Source organism: Takifugu rubripes, chromosome 21, assembly GCF_901000725.2.
Source record: "Takifugu rubripes chromosome 21, fTakRub1.2, whole genome shotgun sequence".
Taxonomy (NCBI): domain Eukaryota; kingdom Metazoa; phylum Chordata; class Actinopteri; order Tetraodontiformes; family Tetraodontidae; genus Takifugu; species Takifugu rubripes.
This window is the reverse complement of record NC_042305.1, coordinates 11,208,139-11,225,771: the sequence shown is the minus strand read 5'-3', so window position 1 is coordinate 11,225,771 and position 17,633 is coordinate 11,208,139. Positions and strand designations below refer to the sequence as shown.

At 41.1% G+C, this 17,633-nt stretch overlaps 2 protein-coding genes and 1 long non-coding RNA gene across 11 annotated transcripts in view; 2 read left to right on the top strand and 1 right to left on the bottom strand.

Annotated features, from left to right (window-relative positions):
• The window catches only part of dock8 (dedicator of cytokinesis 8), a 36,904-nt gene extending 26,355 nt beyond the window's left edge, over nt 1-10,549 (top strand). For all 4 annotated transcript variants that reach the window (XM_029829041.1, XM_011615586.2, XM_011615585.2 and 1 more), the window contains 13 exons: nt 98-250; nt 1,807-1,965; nt 2,055-2,155; nt 3,022-3,214; nt 3,741-3,884; nt 4,383-4,514; nt 4,843-4,977; nt 5,221-5,310; nt 5,422-5,658; nt 5,736-5,879; nt 6,882-6,988; nt 8,744-8,914; nt 9,255-10,549. In XM_029829041.1, the coding sequence (XP_029684901.1) occupies nt 98-250; nt 1,807-1,965; nt 2,055-2,155; nt 3,022-3,214; nt 3,741-3,884; nt 4,383-4,514; nt 4,843-4,977; nt 5,221-5,310; nt 5,422-5,658; nt 5,736-5,879; nt 6,882-6,988; nt 8,744-8,914; nt 9,255-9,306 (1,818 nt within the window). In that variant the 3' untranslated portion in view covers nt 9,307-10,549. The remainder of the gene's footprint in view (nt 1-97; nt 251-1,806; nt 1,966-2,054; nt 2,156-3,021; nt 3,215-3,740; nt 3,885-4,382; nt 4,515-4,842; nt 4,978-5,220; nt 5,311-5,421; nt 5,659-5,735; nt 5,880-6,881; nt 6,989-8,743; nt 8,915-9,254) is intronic.
• A 253-nt stretch (nt 10,550-10,802) lies between these two features.
• Nucleotides 10,803-17,633, top strand: part of aopep (aminopeptidase O (putative)) — a 52,746-nt gene continuing 45,915 nt past the window's right edge. For 4 of the 6 annotated variants that reach the window (XR_965437.2, XR_003886559.1, XR_003886560.1 and 1 more), the window contains exons 1-6: nt 10,924-11,050; nt 11,722-12,545; nt 12,843-13,012; nt 13,104-13,356; nt 14,088-14,295; nt 15,211-15,332. Coding sequence is in view for 3 of the 6 variants with exons in the window: in XM_011615591.2 (XP_011613893.2) it covers nt 11,761-12,545; nt 12,843-13,012; nt 13,104-13,356; nt 14,088-14,295; nt 15,211-15,332 (1,538 nt within the window). In the remaining 3 variants the exon portion in view is untranslated. Of the gene's footprint in view, nt 11,051-11,721; nt 12,546-12,842; nt 13,013-13,103; nt 13,357-13,754; nt 13,891-14,087; nt 14,296-15,210; nt 15,333-17,633 lie in introns of those variants that run through there. The other 2 variants (XM_029829286.1, XM_029829287.1) reach the window with 2 other exon arrangements.
• On the bottom strand, nt 14,198-14,556 carry LOC115247493 (uncharacterized). Its single transcript, XR_003886561.1, has 2 exons — nt 14,405-14,556; nt 14,198-14,321 (listed from the first exon to the last, which is right to left on the bottom strand). It is a non-coding gene; the product is annotated as an uncharacterized lncRNA (long non-coding RNA).

The following is a 17,633-nucleotide window of genomic DNA, read 5'->3' as shown; positions in this document are numbered from 1 at the left end:
ATCTGTGTGTCTTGATTGCTAGCCGTTCTAAGCTTGACACGAGCCTGAACCGCCGATGCGTCATTGCACATGTCGACATGTTTCTGGGTGTGTGCAGTTTGGAGACCTGCTATTTGAGGAGGAGGCAGAGCAGTGTGCAGACCTGTGCCAGAAGGTGCTCCAGTACTGCAGCAGTCCCGTGGATGAGAACAGGAGTCAGGCCTGCGCCACCCTCTATCTCATCATGAGATATAGCTACAGCAATGCCAACGTAAGCTCACACACAATGACACACAAGGACAAACAGGTCATAGAAACAACCCCAAAGCAAGGATGCATTTATTTTAACATTTAATGTCTGAGATGTCCGAGGAAACATCACTTACATTTGATTCAATTGGAATTGAATTCACACTTGATTGGAGTTGGGAACGCACCTGTAATCTTGAGAGTCACGTGCATCCGTTCTCCACATTGCCTTTTCTGCTCTACTATAATATCTTTTCCATTCTATTTCTTTTCCGTCTATTTTGAGAGTGCTGCAGAAAAGTTTGTGCTGAAGGATGTGCTTCTGAGTAGAGCGCACAGCGATCTATCATTGTCTGCTTTTGCATGTTCCTTCCCCTCTTTAACTAATGACAGCCAGCCCTCTGCCGGTGCGTTCCACTACATATGTGTAAGTATATGTGCCTAAAGCACAGTAGACATTATTAAAGGGTTGGAAAGGAAGAGATAGAGAAGTGTTGTTTGTTTTTTGTTTTTTTTACAGTGGTGGAGAAGTGATTGGGAGAGTTAAAAAAAGATCGGAACCAGATCTAAAAGAAGGATTTTTTCCCCCTTTTTTCCCTGCTAGCATGATAACTCCTGTTGTGGTCAGTTTTTCCTGTGTTTACTGTGTGTTTAATCAAAGTCAGACTCGAATCACACACACACTTATCGCCAATTTAAAGAGAGTATTTCCCATCTGCCTGTCCAAGCATATGTTTGTTTATATGAAGTACACAGAGGAAGCTGTGATCTGAAATCGTGTAGCAACCGCATGACTCATTCATATGGTGCTTGCGCTCTACCTCTTCCTTTGTTTATGTTTTTATTCCTTCATCCACCCCCAGCTTGCTCTCCGGATCACAAACATTTCTCTCTTTCTCTCTCTGTCTTTCATTTGAGATGTTGTAATAAAAAGCACTGGCTTTATTTACATAAATGGGACTCGCCAAACCTACCTGTGGTTAAAAGAGGATTTTAAAAAAAGGTGGAAAGAATGCATGAGAGCCTAATGGAGGAGAAAGAGAGACAACTAGGGTTATCTGTTGACTTTTTGCAACATCTGACATGCACACACAGTAAGAGGGCAGTGATAGGTGGTTGGGCTCTGGCTCCATGCTCAGTTGAACAGAATGGGGCCGTAGAGATGATCCATGGGTGATTATGTCGCTGCTAATAGGAGATCATTTCCCGCTTTGCTGGTCATGTTGGAGATAGATGAGATTTGGCACATACACTCGCTGCACACATGCTCGGTTCGGAGGATAGATGGGAGTTTTTTCAGGCCTGTTATCTAGAACAAGTTGCGTGAAGGATGGAGACACAAAGGAGAGGAGGAAACAATGGACAAATACTGAGGAAGGAAACGACGCAAAAACAACTCTGCAGTATGGGTCGTGTCCTCGCTCGTGACTGGCTCCACACATCATTTTTCTGCCTCTTTTCAAGCCCACTTTAAACATTTAAAGGCTAACACAAGAAAAATAAAAAATAATATCTATATCATGTGGCAAAATAAATACTGGAAGTTTTAAAGCACTGACCTGTGGTCTCATCCATTAGAACTTCTCCAGAGTGAAGATGCAGGTCACCATGTCTCTGGCCTCGTTGGTGGGTAAGTCATCGGACTTCCAGGAAGAATACCTAAGACGGTCCCTCCGCACCATCCTTGCCTACGCAGAGGAGGACACCGAGATGCACAACACTCAGCTGCCCTCACAAGTATAAACTGATGCACAATACGCGCAGAAATGAGGGACCGTTGCGCTCAAACTGCTCATGCGTTTGACTTGTGTCTTTTGTATTCTCAGGTCGATGAGCTTCTAAGAAACCTCAACAGTATTTTGTCAGACACAGTGAAGATGAGGGAGTTCCAGGAAGATCCTGAAATGCTAATGGACCTCATGTACAGGTGAGACACTGTCAAGATGCTGTCCCCAGGTCTCTCTGTCTGTAGGCACCCTCCTGCGTGTTGTACACTGCTGGTTCCCATTTCTCTGTGGCCAAGGCTGTTTTGCCTCTATTTAGTGTCCTCACTATGGCAACCATGTGGTAGCAGTTTAGTCCTCTGATCTTGCTTTGTGTACATGCAAATGCGAACACTGTGAGTCTGCATGTGTGAGAACGGGATGGTGGAAACCTTCAGACAAAGACGGCATACATGTGCTGAATGTTGATTCAGGCATTTCACCTCAACATGCTCTAATGTCACCTCGATATGTCATTTATCATGCACCTTTCTGTTTAGGTTATGGTCACAGACATCTGCTCGCTTTTTGGCAGTTGCACACTACGACCCATTAGCTTCACACACTAACCTCAAATCAGCCAACATCCAACCCCCCCAAAACACACACAAGTCACTGATGCTCGAGACATTTGGCCTCCAGATGCTTGAAATCATTAGTAATTATAGATTAATGGCTCGCCGCTTGGTTAATGAATCAACTGGTTCAGATTTAGTCCCATTCTGTCATTACAATCAAAAGTAAAGTATTTTCTGAAAATGTTTTCATTTGCAAAAATATGTCAGACTATAATATTAACTCACGACTTTCCCAAGAGCTGTAGTGGGGTGCAAAGTGCCACATGTGCAAGTTTCCAGGTTCATACACATTGATGCTTTTTGGTCCTGCCGAGCAGCGACCTCTAACATCTGACATTCTGCACCTGCTGAATATTTCAATGTAATACTTTTCATCTCTGCTCTTTTCTTCCTTCTTTTGAACTGCCAAAGAGAGCGTTTAAAGACGGCTACCTCCTTTCCCCCTCTTTTAGGATCGCAAAAGGCTACCAGACGTCTCCTGATCTGCGTCTCACCTGGCTGCAGAACATGGCAGAGAAGCACAACAACAGGAAGTGTTACACAGAGGCAGCGATGTGCCTGGTTCATGCTGCTGCCCTGGTGGCAGAGTATCTAAGCATGCTGGAGGATCACAAGTACCTTCCCGTTGGCAGTGTCACCTTTCAGGTAGAGAACACCGGTACAATTATTAGTATGTGGCCAGATAGTGAGCGTGTTGAACCAGACACTGCAAGTAAACATTTTCCTTGACTGATGGCTGTTTAGTTGATCAGAAGCAAATCTTTCCACGCTCAACACATAATCCAAACACAATCCATCTCCTAAATTTGGATGGGATTGTCCAGAGGGGGGAGCTGTGAACTCGTATCACTAACATGCTGTAGAATTACAGTCCCCCGGCACCGCGACATTACATGCTGTGTTTGATGTTGAAATGGAGGAAAGGCAAACGTGCTGCTGTGGGAATAAAGCGACTGATCTGATTTAATAACACACAGCTACAACAGTAAATATGTTTATGATGTTACATAGGAGCTCTGTGGCCCACATTGTACAAGATGCAATAACCTAGAGTCAGCAGGTCATCGACTGGATGTCATCAAATTTGTTCCCCGTTTTAAAGTCAGCCATGTCATTGATTATCTGATTAAGGCAGCTAATTGATTGATTAGGCTGCTGTTTTTCTTCTCAGAACATCTCCCCCAATGTACTCGAGGAGTCAGCGGTGTCAGATGACATCCTGTCCCCAGATGAGGACGGTGTTTGCTCAGGTCGCTACTTCACTGAGAGTGGTCTGGTGGGATTGCTGGAGCAGGCTGCCGAGCTCTTCAGCACCGTGAGCCAACAAAACAGTTTATATGCAATGCTTCTGAAATAGCAGGGTTCTCGTGTGTAATTTCTTTCTATAAATCTGTGGATGGAAATGATCACTTTGCATCCCTGTTTATAATTACAAAATACAATCTTTAAGCTAAAATTTAACTCTAATGTTCAATACTGATTATTGTACATCACATAATATCAGTGAAATGAGCCTATTTAATCCCATATATAGAATAGCTGTTGCTTCAGGATTATCATTCTTTAGCATTTCCAACACTGATTAAAACAGGAATTTCTGCTTAAAATATATGAAGAAGCAAAGAAAATTGCAATATACAGCATTAAAAGAACTGTAGAACAACTACTTACAGTTGTTTTGAGGTTTTTTTCAATTTTGTCAGTGATTTTAATTGACCATCGACCTCACAGAGTTCCCAGAGTTGGCTGTGTGGAAATGAAGTACTTATTTATAGGTTTGGCGCTGCCCTTTTTAACCTGAAACTCTCTACAGGGCAGTCTCTACGAGGCAGTGAATGAGGTGTACAAGATCATCATCCCCATCCTGGAGGCTCACAGGGATTTCAGAAAACTGGCATCCACGCATGACAAACTGAAGCGAGCCTTTGATAACATCCTCCAGAAGGTAACACTGTCACAGAAGCTCATCTGGTTTTGTTCATTGGGGATCAGATTAAACATAAGATTTATATTTTGTCATAGGTCAGGTGGGGTCAGAGCTACATAGCATTTCTCAATTACATAGAACCTGTCATGTTAAATTATAACTCAAAACCTTAAAAAGAGCTAATGAACATTACATTTGGGTTTGGCAGTGATTTAATTAGCCAAGAGGGCTTCTGAATTCTTCACAGCAATCCCTGTAGATTATCTATTTTTACAGTGGCATAAGGCATTTTTACAGATGTGATGCTGTTGTATTGAAAAATGCTTATATTATTTTTCCTCTCAAGGGCCATAAGAGAATGTTTGGGACCTACTTTCGCGTAGGGTTTTATGGGGCCACATTTGGTGACCTGGACGAACGGGAATTCATTTACAAGGAGCCAGGCATCACACATTTGCCTGAGATATCACACCGGCTGGAGGTATGGGAATAAGGGCAACACTTTGCAATCATCCATCTGGTTCTACTGAGTCTGAAGAGAGCGTGGAAATGTGAAATTAATTATAGGATGAAAATATGTAAGGAAGGCAAAATGGTGTCAGCTTCACTTTTAACTGAAACAAATCAATGACTCCCCAGTCAAAACTGTTTGAATGTGCCTGCTCTTTGGCCAGCATTTTATTTTGACATTTGAAATTTCAAACTGCTGTTTTCTTTCTACTAGAACTTTTACAGCCAGTGCTTTGGAGACGAAACACTGGTGATGATCAAGGACTCTACACCCGTGAACAGAAAGCAACTCAATCCTAACAAGGTAAAGCTGTATCCTATATGTCCGAAAATTACGTCTTGGTAAAAATCATATTGATTATGTTCCATAAATCAACGGACTGACAGTAAACAGTAGGCCCCATCACTCTTCCAGGCTTACATCCAGATCACTTACGTGGAGCCTTACTTTGATGATTATGAAATGAAAGACCGACTCACAAACTTCGAGAAGAACTTCAACCTGCGGCGCTTCATGTACACCACGCCTTTTACCAAGAGCGGACGGCCGCGAGGTGAACTCAATGAGCAATACAAGAGGAAGACCATCCTCACCACCTTGCACGCCTTTCCCTACGTGAAGACTCGCATCAACGTCATCCAGAAGGAAGAGGCAAGTGTCGAAGACGCAGTGCATTGTTCGATTGTTGTGCAGGTCTTTTATTACAACACTTAATGTTTTGCTTGCAGTTCGACCTGTCTCCTATTGAAGTAGCCATAGAGGACATGCAAAAGAAGACAAAAGAGCTGGCAGTGGCTACACATCGAGAGCAACCTGATGCTAAGATGTTACAGATGCTACTGCAGGGCTCTGTGGGAGCCACTGTTAACCAGGTATGAGAACAAGGGCCATGGCACGCAGCCATTGTAGCAGCCTGTTTAACCAAATGATGGTCCAAAATGATTGATCTTTGTATCCCTTGTGGTCTCTTCATCCTCCCAAGAGTTCCTGTTAAATGTGCGTTTTGGCACGGGGAAGTGGGGGGGACTAGGATAATATCCCTCTATTTATTCTATTTATCTATAATTTCCCTCTATCTTATCACATTTATATGTTTCATTGTAGTGGGCCAATGCAGGTGGGGATGTGACACTGATCACACATCAAAGGCTTCCGCCTCATCCATAACCTTAATCCTTCCTTTGCTTTTCCTCTGATTTTGTTAAAACGTCAATTCATGGACCCGCTTTCTTTCATGTCTCCGCTGCACGCCACACTGAACCGGAGGTCTCTTTGATCTGATAGCTTCCAGGTCCTGCCAGCATGGTGAATATTGGAGTAATGATGAAGCTAGGCTACAGCATATCAGCTGCCACCCACTATGCTTTATCTTCCAGTGTCTAATCTGACAGGTCCTTTGCTACAATGCGATGGTTGTATACACAACGCTAATGCTCGGCAGCACTGTAAACATATAACTCTTGAGCATAATCAGCAGAGGAGGTTGGGTTTCTATGTTTGTGTCTGCAGCTCAGACCCAGCGCTGTGGCCCGTTTATGATAATCAGGGCTGTTTAACTGAGCCTGTCGAGGTTCAGGCACTGGACAAGCGTGCTGTGGTCTTATGATGAATATAAGTTAGGATAACAAGATCTCATACTGGGCAAATTGGAGACAAATGGTGGATGTATGCAGGCTCAGTGGTAACATTAACCATACAGGGGGCAATTCGTGGCCCCTTCTCCGATCTGATATCTACTTTATGGTGCTGGTACAGTAGTAAGCATTCTGATAGGAAGTCATTTTCTGCCCTTGCTCTGTTTTCTGCATTTTTTGGCTGTCTAACGCTGTGCATTTGTATTTGTCCTTTCTTTCTTCACCCCATCTTTGTTGTAGGGCCCGCTGGAGGTGGCGCAAGTCTTTCTGAATGAAATCCCAGCAGACCCGAAGCTCTTTCGTCACCACAACAAACTGCGTCTCTGTTTTAAAGAGTTCATAATGAGGTGAAAATACTTTTTTCTAAAAAAAAAAAAAAAAAAGACCTCCTACTAGAGACACTCCTTCAAGTTCTACAGAATACAGGCAGAAGTGAGACTAAAAAAACATCACAACAGCATTTTTCATTATAACTAGTACCCAGCACTCAGTGGAAGTTACATTAACACTTCAAAAAGGGTTTTTTTTAACGTAGAAACAGCAGTATTTTTAGGAGATATACTGGCTAAAGTCTTCTCCAGGCTGCTTCATGTATACACCTGCTGCAGGAAGATGAAAGTCTGGGAGACATTTGCGACTGATGGAGATAGACATCCTGCTGTTTAAAGCAGACCTTTGTTCAGATTGCAGGGATGGAAGCGATATTTTACATCCCACGTGTTCATTTGAAGAATCCACTCCAAAAAAGAGAAAAGTGTAAGACATTGTATGGGTGATGGATTTGCTCATAAATTCACTAGGCTCCTTTTCATCTGGTGTTCCTGAGGTTTGTTGAAAAAGGTTTCATTATACCTTCAGTATACAATACAGATATTGTGTTTGAACCTGAGCTGTCATATCTTGGGTATGTGTTTGCCTCCAAAAGGTGGTTTTCATTTTGTTTCCCTCATGCCATAGTCCAGCTGGCTTGATTTCTGCAAGCACGTTGGCAAATATTTACTGCCTTGAGTAAGGTTTGTTTTCTGAATTAAATGCAGAGGTGTTGGACCTGAACCTGTGTTTCAGTCTTTTTGACATTTAGAATGAACACCAGTGACCAACTACAAACTGTCACAAGCAAGTTAAGTCACAGTAAAACCCTGAACAGCTGTTAGATGAATAAATATCACTTATAGTATTTAAGACAAAACCGTCAAACGGTAAAGTCAAAGAAGCACACACAAAAAAAAAAATTAATTGAAAGTTTTCCATGTGATGCAGAGTCAAGATAAATAAGATCTAATGTAGAGTGGGAGGTTTGTTGATGCCATTTTTGAGAAGTTGAGATTGGGTCGTTTGATCATTAAGTTACCAGAAACCCCGCTGAAATTCCCCCTTTACATCTGAACAAATCCAGTTGCAAAAAATAGCTGTACTGTAGTTGTTTTATCTCTCAATCAGGCCATAAAACTCAGAGCACCAGTTTTTAGTAGATACTTGTGATACCTGGCCTTTGCCCTTCTGAACTTAAGTAAAGCATCTTTTGCTGTAAGCATCTACTGTATACTGTTACTTGGCAATACGGTTTCCATACTACCCATTAAAAGCCAAGAGATAGACTAAGACATGTGTTAGCAATCACCCCAATCTCTCTGATTTTATGCAGATTGCTGCAGTTTGGCTATTATTTCCGTCTGTGGGGAGACTCCCTGCCTGGTAGTTAATTTCACATCTTGGGGTCCTTTGAACACATTTGTTTTTTTATTTAGTACTTTAAAATTCAGCTTTTTACCTTCCGCTTCTGATTTAACTGTTTCAAAGCGGCTGTCTGGATCACAACAATGCAGTTATTATTCCAGGCAGGCTCCTTGAAGTCAAATGTGTTGTTAACTCGCGAAGTTTTCGCTCACGCACGGGGAGCTAATTAGGGTCAAATAATTACAGGAGGATGCTAGTAAGATATAGTCTTGATATAGAGGGGATTTAGTGCATGATTGGTCTGCACAGAATGATTGCTGAGGCTGGTCTTAAGCTTGAGGTTATGGCATCAGAACGGTCAAATGGTTTATTATTTCTCCATTTCCATGCCATATTCATTGTAAAAATGATTGTCTGTGTAATAGATGCGGCGAGGCAGTTGAGAAGAACAAGCACTTGATCACATCGGACCAGAAAGAGTACCAGCAGGAGCTGAAGAAGAACTACAACCGGCTCAGAGAGAACCTGAGGCCGATGCTGGAGAGAAAGATTCCCGAGCTCTATAAACCCATCATCAGGCCCCGGCTGGAGAACAGGTAAACGGTGTCAACGAAGCAAGCAAATGACAAAAAGCAGACAGAAAAGCAAACACGCCACGGTATCAATCGCTTTCTTTTAAATTGACAGCAAATAGAGTTGAGCAGAAATCCACTGACCTCCACAAGTATTGAACCGCCAGGAACAGTGTGTCAATGCTGCGCTGGTTGTGTTTTATAGGCTGAGCGATGCATGAGAAACTTTACCTCTAATATCAAGTGGTATCATATTTAGATAAGAACATACACAGTGTCCCGAAGACTTTGATATGATTTTTGCTGAGTAAAGCATGAGAATTCACACAATCGTTCCTCATCCACTCTTTTCTCTTTCTTGCAGAGATTCCTTCAAGCGTTTAAGTTTCCGAAGAGCTCAGGAGGAAAACTCCTGAGACAACACAGATCATCTGAGCGAGAGAATGCACTGTGGAGATGAAGCGTAGGCTGTCACGCGGCCCAGAGAGGAAACAAGAAGACAACCCCAAAAAAAGAGGAAAAACGAGAAGAAGCAGTTGCTGGCGATAACCTTTTCACTACCTTTAGCCTTCATAGGGAACCCAGGTTTTGCTACTTGCTAGCACTGTTATTATATTTTTGTCTGATGGCTCAGGAGGCAAAAGTATGGTTACGATACAGAAATCTAGACATATGAATTTTATTCACAGTCCATAAAGGCTTTCATAGAAAGATCTTTAAGTATTTTGCATGTGGTGATTTTCTTTTATCAAACAAGTCAAGTCCTAAAATGCTGCAAACATTTCCTGTGGATAGAAGCTCCCTCTTTGAGGTCCTTGCTGGTCCAGGGCCTGTATGCGTGCCAATAACACTCAGAGTTTGGAAATATGCCTAAATAATTGTGTGAATGTGTTTGTGTTGATTTAGGTAATGTTGGCAGGTGGGCTAACATCGAAGAGGTTTGCGCCATATTGAAGTCACTTTGTACTTGGCAGTAATGATGCTACAGAGCTTTTGAAACTCCTTTCTGGGTGTTATGCCTGCTATATGCCAATTAGTATGTGCACTGGCTTGAGAATTATCAGACGCAATTTCAGTAAGAGACAGACTTCTCTGAGACTCTAAATTACAAATGGTTTACATCGAAACCCACAAACTGTATATAGTAGAGCTATTACAATTTATTTTATATGTAAATATTTTTTTAGATGAGTGATGGCAATAATATGAACTTGAAATGCAGGATTTAGTGAATCGATGTTCATTTTCCAATCGAAGTGTAGTTTCCATGGATATCTTTAAATGAAACTTTAGGACGCACAGTATCAAGTTTAACTTTCCATTAACAATAAACACATTAACATAATAAATTTAAGCACATTCAAGATTGTTATCTGAGCAAATGCCACAATATTTTTAATAATGCATTCCAGGGGGAATATCTGGGCAGTATTAAATATGATATCATGAAGCTGCTTGTTATGTTGGTTTTATGTTACAGCTCATACCGTGTTTAAAGAAAATAAACATTGCTTTTTAAAAATTGGTACGTTTTCTTTCCAAATTCCATAATGGTACATCACATTTATGAACTGTTGAATGTTTGTAAAATGCTAAATGAGCTATTCAAACTGTACTGTGTATACAGTCAATTGTGGTGAATAAAATGTTTTTCCAATATAAACCTGCAGCATATTTTCAGAACTTTGGTGTTGGAAGATATAGTATATTAGATGCATTCTGTGACAGAAGACTGCAATGCAAGACTTAATGTTTTAACCTTTAATACATTGGAGTTTGTAATAATATTATTGTCGAAATGCCTAAATAAAATTAATATATATTCATTATTTTCCTGGCATCATCTGTTATTATTAATGGTACTAATTAGCAGTGGTACCTTAAACATAATAAAAGGAATATTAATTACTGTTATTGTTGGTGATATCAGGAAAATGCTGTCTATTTACCAGTTAAGCGCAATTTATAACACTACCACATAAGGTACAATTTTTAAAAGCGTCAGTGGGCTGAAAGAACTACAGATTGTTGACAATGCGTGTCTATGACGTCATCACTTCGCGACATCAACATGTCCACGAACATGCCGGATAGATGCGTACAGGATAGTTGTCACTGCGTTGATAATGTGGCTTTTCCCCACACCTGAATCAAGTCACTGTAAGTTTTGCAGTATTTTGGCAGTTGCTGCTTTTATTGATAGTTTCGTAAATGTGAAACACAGTGAAACATTAGTATTTTTAGCTATAGCTCTGGTATGGTGGTGCAGTCTCTCGACTCAGAATAGTTAGTTCGAAGTTTAAAACACTAATGTTAATTTGAGATAAAACGTGCCCTAAAGCCATGTAGCCGAGTGTGTTAATGGGTACCAGCTTTACTTACATTACTTTACAGTCTAGACATAATTTAATTTGTACAGGTAAGATCTTTAGATTAATCTCTGGGAATATATTCCACTAAAGAGATTTTTGAGTTTAAGAGTTTTACCCATTAATATCAGGATGCGTCTGTGCTTGTAGGGCTTTTGGACTATCTAGTCTTTAATGACTTGGAAAATCACACTTTTAAAAAAAAAAAATCATTTTGCCCGTATCACATGATAGGTTTAATTTCAGTTATTTGAAGAGATTTTTAAATGAAGAAAATGCATTGAATATATTGAGATATGTAACTGTCTTCAGCCCATACAAAGCTATATAATGATAAAACCTAGTTTGTTTTGAATTACATAGATGCACACACATTCAGATCTTACTCAGATTATTACATACACTTATTCGGGTGCACTTTTTTCCAATTAATGAGCCTTTGGGTTTGGACTTGTCTCTCAGGTGTAGCCACTCATTCATCCCTAACACCATCGTTCAGACATGGAGCCAGACAAGGACCTTCACCCTGATACAGATGACTTGCCGCTTCGAGCTAATACAAACCACATACTTGTCAGACATTATGTGCTCAACTTGGCTGTCCATATTGACCGGCAAGTCATCAGCGGTAGTGTTGTTCTATTCCTCGAGCCTTGCCCTGTGGATGGGACTAATTCTGAGAAGGATGACAATGAAATAGTTAGACCGATTCAGGCTGGAGGACGTCGGGACGGGTCTGCGCGTCCGATACAAGATCCGAATCTGAAAAGGGAGAGTGAAAGAAATTTTGGGAAAAGTGTGTCACACAAAAACACCTTGGATAAATTCCAGGTTTCATCTGGGGCAACATTACAGTCCTCTCCTGGTTGGGAACACACCAGTGATGAAGATTTTACCTTGGTCCTGGATTGTTGTGACATCGATGTGTTCAAAGTTGAAGAGGTGGATGTTTCCTCTTTGTCATCCATGCCTGACCTTCAATCAGGGAGCTCATCTGAAACATCAGCAGTCCCATCATGGAGCTTAAAGTCAGCAGCCTTTGTTCAGAATGTCATCTCCATGCCATCCAGCCAATGGAAACAGAAACACCAGCTCTATTTGCTTAGCAGCCATGCCCCTGGTGTTCAGGACGGCAGCTCTTTGCATTTTTATAGAGATCAATGGAGTGTGCAGGTGAGAAAAATAGGCATTTCGTCACCTTTAGAGTTTCCACGTGCTCTGAGGATCTGCTATGAGACGAAACCCTCGGGAGGATCAGTACGGTGGACCAAAGACCAGGACAACAGGTAAGACTCAAAGTTGTTGTGTTGTTTGGTTAAGATCCCTCTTCGAAGTGGCACATCTGCTGCATTTTCTCCTGCTTGACTTATAATGTAATAGTCTAAACTTGCAGTGTAAGAAAACAATAATTCCGATGCTTTAATTCAGAAAAACATGCCTCAGGCTGTTTTATTGTGGTGTGCCTGCGTGTGCGTGTGTGTGTGTGTGTGTGTGTGTGTGTGTGTGTGTGTGTGTGTGTGTGTGTGTGTGTTTTAGAAATGAAATGAGGGTTGTTTATAGTTTACCATTGTTTACCCTTCCAGGGTATGTGTTTACACTGCCGGCTCTCCCATCAACAACCGAGCCCTCTTCCCTTGCCAGGAGCCGCCGGTTGCCCTGTCGACGTGGCAGGCAACAATAAGAGCCCCCTGTGACTGTTTGGTTTTGATGAGCGGGGAGGAAGAAACTCCTCCGATCAATGACGAGGACACAAGTGAGCCAGTCTTTGTCATTTTAAACACAAAAAACCCCTTTGCGCTGTTTTTTTTCTTTCTTTTTTTTTACATTTGTAACTTTCTCTGCAGGGTTCTTAATCTGGAATTACTATGTCACCATGCCAATGCCTGCCTCCACATTCACCTTGGCAGTGGGGCACTGGCAACAAGTCACAGCAGAAATTCCACTGGAGTCGGGAGAAGGTCTAGGGGAAGGGGCAGATTGGGGCAAGACAGCCAAACTCAGGGCGGAACCCAGACATTGGACTGAGGCAGAGCTTGTGTCTGGACTTGGATGCTCCACGGCTAAAGTAGCCACGGGCTCACCAGTGCAGGATAGCAGGTATTTTATTAATTTTCCTCTAGATTTGCCTGTCCCTGCAATATTCCATCGTAAAAATCTTTTAAAATGGTTTATACGATGGATAAGGTGCAGCACTCATTCAAATTTTATGACTAGTACATTAAACTTGCAAAGTCGTTGCCCAGGGAAAAAAAAAATCTCTAGAGACAAAAATAGTGGAGCTGTCAAAAGTTTTATAGAGGTATGGAATATAGAGCTGAGGAATTAGAGAAGTGCTGGCTTGCTTTGAGCAGGGAAGGGTTAGGATCGGGTCTCCTACTCTGTTGGCAAACATGATGGTAGGTGTGCCAGTGGTTTCCAGTAATACTCCTCCTCCCATCATGGTTTTTCCTCAGCAGCAGTCGGGGTGAAGTATAGCTGCATGCATCTGGGCCCTCCCTCTACAAGGATGGCCTTTATTTTGAATGAACGGCTGGAAAGAAACTTGGATGTCACTTGAAAGTTTGGAACATTCCTGAGACTGAGGATGGCGCAAGTGTTCGGTGGATTTAGATGAAAGGGGATCACATGACAGTATGCAATATTTTTTGGATCGTTGTGGTTGGTTTTTGTGATATATTCACACTGCTTTCCTTTTCATGCTAAATACACAGAGATGAGGCTCATTTATTACTACTTGGGACAGCTCAAAGTCACTTCAATCTGTACAATTACAAATAATTAATGTTAACCTTTGATTAAACCGTTTCCACTGTTTTAATCTGCTACAGTGGAGCCGCGACCATCTGCCCAGCATTCACTCACTCTTCCCTCGAAGACGAAGGCCGCTCTGCAACTGATTATTTAGGCATGGCGGATGAAGGCATCTTTTGTTCCCACGGCGACTACCCTTGCCGATTTACTCAGTGGTCGGCTAGGTCCCAGCGGGCGATTCCGCACCGTGTGTTTGGCCCGGTTTCTTTGCTGCAGAAGGCCCAGGTGGGGTTCCGACAAAGAGATTTGAGCTAATTATATGTGAAGGTTATATTTAGTCAGTGTCATCCTGCAATGATCTTTTAGTAGAATGATAATGCACAAGTATACTCACATTCCACGTCACTCAAACTATTACTCATTGTCAATTTGGAATTTCTAATTGGAATGTCATCAGAGGCTTGTGTCTGTTCTGCACTTCTGAATGAATAAAGATGAACGAGCTTCCCAAGTGGCACTATAACATCTCTGTTGCTCTCAGCAGTGAATCATAAACTCCTCCTGCTCTCTTTCATCGGGATCATTTTTGGCCCAAAAGTAAATCTTGAAATCATCAAAGCAGCTGTAATTTAAGGTCCTTGTGATGCTGATCTCTGTTGTCATTTTCTGAGCATTTTGATGACAAAAAGCTGACCTTACTATTGATGGACAGCTTTTATCTATATTTAAGACATTTAGCCTCCATTTTATTAATACAGGAGGTCTGGACAGACAGATCTGATAAACTAAGAAGTAATGTGTTTTGCAGATTTCTCAAGATTGTCTTTTATAGAAAGAAAACTGTTGTTTTAGATTAAACATTTTAGGTCCATCCACTTTCTCGAGAAAAGGGATTCTCAACACCATAAATAACGTTAAGATTCCAGCCACACATACACTACAACACTGTTGGTGGCTAAATTAGCACAAAAATAAGTGCTTTTGTATTTTACAGTGCACACTCACTTTAAATTAAATTGAAAATGTGTTTTAATTGTTCTAAAACATCAATCTGGAGCTGCTAGAACAAATGGTGCATATGAAAGTACAAACAGATGTCTTCATGAATTCAAGTCTGATTTCGCAGACACGTTTATATCCAGTTTAGGCAAATCTTGGAATTGTGAATTGTTTTGAAGGTCATGTTATTTTTCTTTTCAGGCCGTTCTCAAGCTACTGCCTGGCTGTTTGGCTGCAGCCTACACTGTTCTGGGGGTTCACCCCTTTCCACGCCTTGATGTTCTCATTGTCCCAGCGGGATTCTCCAGTCTTGGCATGGCCAGGTAATGACATCTCGCTCTTTGGTTGGATGAGAGAAGGTGAAGAAATAGTTAAGGCAACATAGTGGAAGATGTTTAGGAAGAGAAATAAAACTTCTTGTAATTAGGTTGTGACTTTGGATGCTGTGTTTTGCACAATAGGTGCTCAAGTACTTTGATGTTGCCTGCTAATAGATAAATGCCCATCTTTGATGAATTTGCTTTGTTTACAACATCTGCTACATCTGGAAACAATAAGCTGAAAGATTCTGTCGAGAGAGGGTCGTAGTTAACATTTACTTTATTAGAAGAGACGCATTACGCATAACACAACAGTGATCCAATCCAAAGTATTTCAAGAGTTGATTGTTGTTCCTTCTTGTGGCCTGAGGATGAGATGAGGGGCATGTTGAGGCTGGGGCCTAGCAAAAAAAAAAAAAAAGAAGTACCATTTAATACCGACCAACCAACCAGCTGCGTTCACTAACAATTCAAATCTCTTGAAGAGATCTCTAGTGACCAAAATATGTTTTTTTCTTGTTATTACTATAATTTTAAACTGCAACCTTGAGTTAAGCTTTTTGAGAATTAAATGCTGCTTTGTATGAGTGCATAAACCCGTCCACTCATCCCTCATTTCAGCTGCCAACAAATTCATCATGGACGGTATCCAGCCGCAGCGCTATTGTGTTCTATCCAGCTGCCGATTTAGCAGATAATGTCATACCAGTTTATGGTATAAATAAACTTGATTTAATGTTTTCTAAGCGTGATGTATAGTTTATAAGGGCTCTGTTCACAATAGCAATAAGCCTTAAGTAGCAAATGTACATTGCTCAGCAACTGTTTTCAATTGTTTGTAGCTAAAGGATTTTTTTTATTTGAAAGAACAAATGCTTAATGAACTTTTAACGTGGCTTAAATTTAGATGTCCTCTTTAACATGAGCTCTTCAACCGTTTCAAAATTTTACAGTTAGGACTTGGCACATGTGTTCTGTTCTGCATTGATTTAAAGATGGTGTACACAGATCAGTTCTGAAGAAAAAAAAGACTTCAAAATAGTCAACAACAAAGCCGCAGCATCAATTCAGTTCTCGGCTGAATCCTCCTCCTGATTTGGTTTTCCCAGATTCATGATTAATGACGTACTTCACATTTCAAAGGCTCTTCACTCTGTCTCAATCTTCTTTGTGGTAATGCTCCATTTTGGAATTCCAAGCATTGGTCCAATCAAAACCGCCTATAAACGCAGTTCGCTCACTCACTCCTACCGGACATACCCGCTTTCAGCCCTGGCTCGTCGGACCTCTGTTCTGATCTGCCAAGGGTGGCACTGATGAAAAGGAATAAATCATAATGAAAGTAACTTTAAAATAAGGGACCAGCATGAGCTGTGAGTGAGAAAAATGTAACTGTTCATCAGATAAAGGACTCTTTCTCCTTGTGGAAACTATCCTCCCTGACATTCTTTTTGTGTTTGCTTTACCCTGTTCCAGAACGACTCCTTTGTTTCTGGAACTTCATATCTAAATTAAAAAAAAAAAAAAAAAATCTAAATTCAAGACTATTACATTGTTAAACTGAAAGAATGAAATATCTCAATTGCAATCATCAGTCTTTCCTGAAGTGCTGAAAACTGAAAAAACGTTTTCACAAGAGATATAAAAGCGTCAATTTTCTATCTCAAGTGTTGTATCCAAATGAAGGAAAAGCAGCATGTTTATTTTTTAGGTGCTTCGCAGACTGAGGCCCCCTGTTTTGGTGCGAAGTCGTCCTTTAATTCAGTTTTTCTTCCCAATGACTCTTCAACAGATGGAACAGTTAACACCAGACATCCTGGTGAGAGAGGTGGCTGTATCATGGCGCAGCAACTCTTTAAAAACCTTTATTTTCATATATATAACCAGCAAAAGGTTGTGTGATCTGCAGGCTCTCTGCTCCACACTATAACCACAGTGTGTGTATTTATATGTGAACCTTGTGTACACGTTTGAGGGGTGTGGGGGGATGGGTGGGCGCAAAGCCGCAAGATTGCATATTCACTTTCCTACATAGTTATAGATTTCCCTCTTTTGTTTTTTCCCTTCCCCTTAACCATGCCCCATTTCAGGAACCCTGATAGTTTTAATCTTTTATTACCTTACATTGCTTTATTGTGTTGCCCTCCTTTTTTTTTGTTTGCCTTACTCTGCTCTATTTTGCCCCCAACTTCTGTACATTAGGTCACCATTTAATCTGTCATCTAGTATTCAGTATTATATCATGTTATAACTTCCGTGTACGGTAATTATATGCATTTAGCTGGACAGCAGCTAACTTCGTGA